This window comes from Sclerotinia sclerotiorum, genomic scaffold, assembly GCF_000146945.2.
Source record: "Sclerotinia sclerotiorum 1980 UF-70 scaffold_17 genomic scaffold, whole genome shotgun sequence".
NCBI classification, from domain to species: domain Eukaryota; kingdom Fungi; phylum Ascomycota; class Leotiomycetes; order Helotiales; family Sclerotiniaceae; genus Sclerotinia; species Sclerotinia sclerotiorum.
The window spans coordinates 488,508-489,409 of NW_001820819.1; the positions used below are offsets into that span (position 1 = coordinate 488,508).

The 902-nt window shown below is 40.6% G+C and overlaps 1 protein-coding gene across 1 annotated transcript in view; it reads right to left on the minus strand.

Annotated features, from left to right (window-relative positions):
• SS1G_11133 (hypothetical protein) overlaps positions 1-586 on the minus strand; it is a gene marked incomplete at both ends in the record, with an annotated part of 1,421 nt that extends 835 nt beyond the window's left edge. Inside the window, 3 exons of the mRNA XM_001587842.1 lie at positions 76-98; positions 307-399; positions 580-586. Coding sequence (XP_001587892.1) covers positions 76-98; positions 307-399; positions 580-586 — 123 coding nt within the window. The remainder of the gene's footprint in view (positions 1-75; positions 99-306; positions 400-579) is intronic.
• Between the last annotated feature and the right edge of the window lie 316 nt (positions 587-902).

Genomic DNA, 902 nt, shown 5'->3' on the forward strand with positions numbered 1-902 from the left:
ATGGACCCAGGAAGGATTATTTGGCCAAAACTCTATGCAACTTGGAGGGAAGGTTTAAGAGATCTGAATCCGGACCTTGATTTTTGAAACCATGTTTACTGAATGATAGATAGAGAATTAGCCTTCTAGCATGCAAATTCGTTCTCCTTGAAAAGTTTTTGTACAAATAAATTAGTGCTTTGACAGGAAGAGATCTTCGTTCGGAAAGATCTAAATTTTGATGCTGATCTTGCTATGAATGAGGTTGGGATATTTCCTAAGGAAAATGTTGTTGTCATGTACCAGCCACATTGCACCGCCACTTACAATAGACTAAAGCCACAAATATCTCTTTCCAGGTTACTTGAACTCTGCACGTTTCAAACGAGATATCAACGAGTATCTGACAAATGGGTTCCGCTATCCGTGTCAGTCTTCTTCCTTCTCCCGCCCATACATGAGGACGAGACAGTAGTGGAGCGGATAAATTGGCCACTCCTCCCCCTCACTTCTCACCTCTACTCGGTTGATGGCATATTTATTACTGTTATTGTTCAAAATACTCAAGGTTCTCGTCATACTTCCTTTTCTTCAATTTACCTGTCATATTGATAAAGTCTCATGCACTAATATGCACACCAATGCATCCCTTGTAAATGGGTTTTTGCTTCCAAACCCCTGTTGTAAGTATATGCAACTCGCCGTTGTCGTTTGTTTGAAAGGCAGGCCTGGAAGCCAAAGAATTCTGGTGAAAAGATTTCTTTTTCGAAAACCGGCCTCCATTTCAAAGAGAGTACATAAAATTCAAAGGCCACAACACTAGGACCTTTTCCAAGTTCATTATCTCAATTGACTTATCAAGAAGAACAGGACATTCTGCATCTCGTCCACCATAGCAAGATCTGAATGTCCGTCAAAGGAAA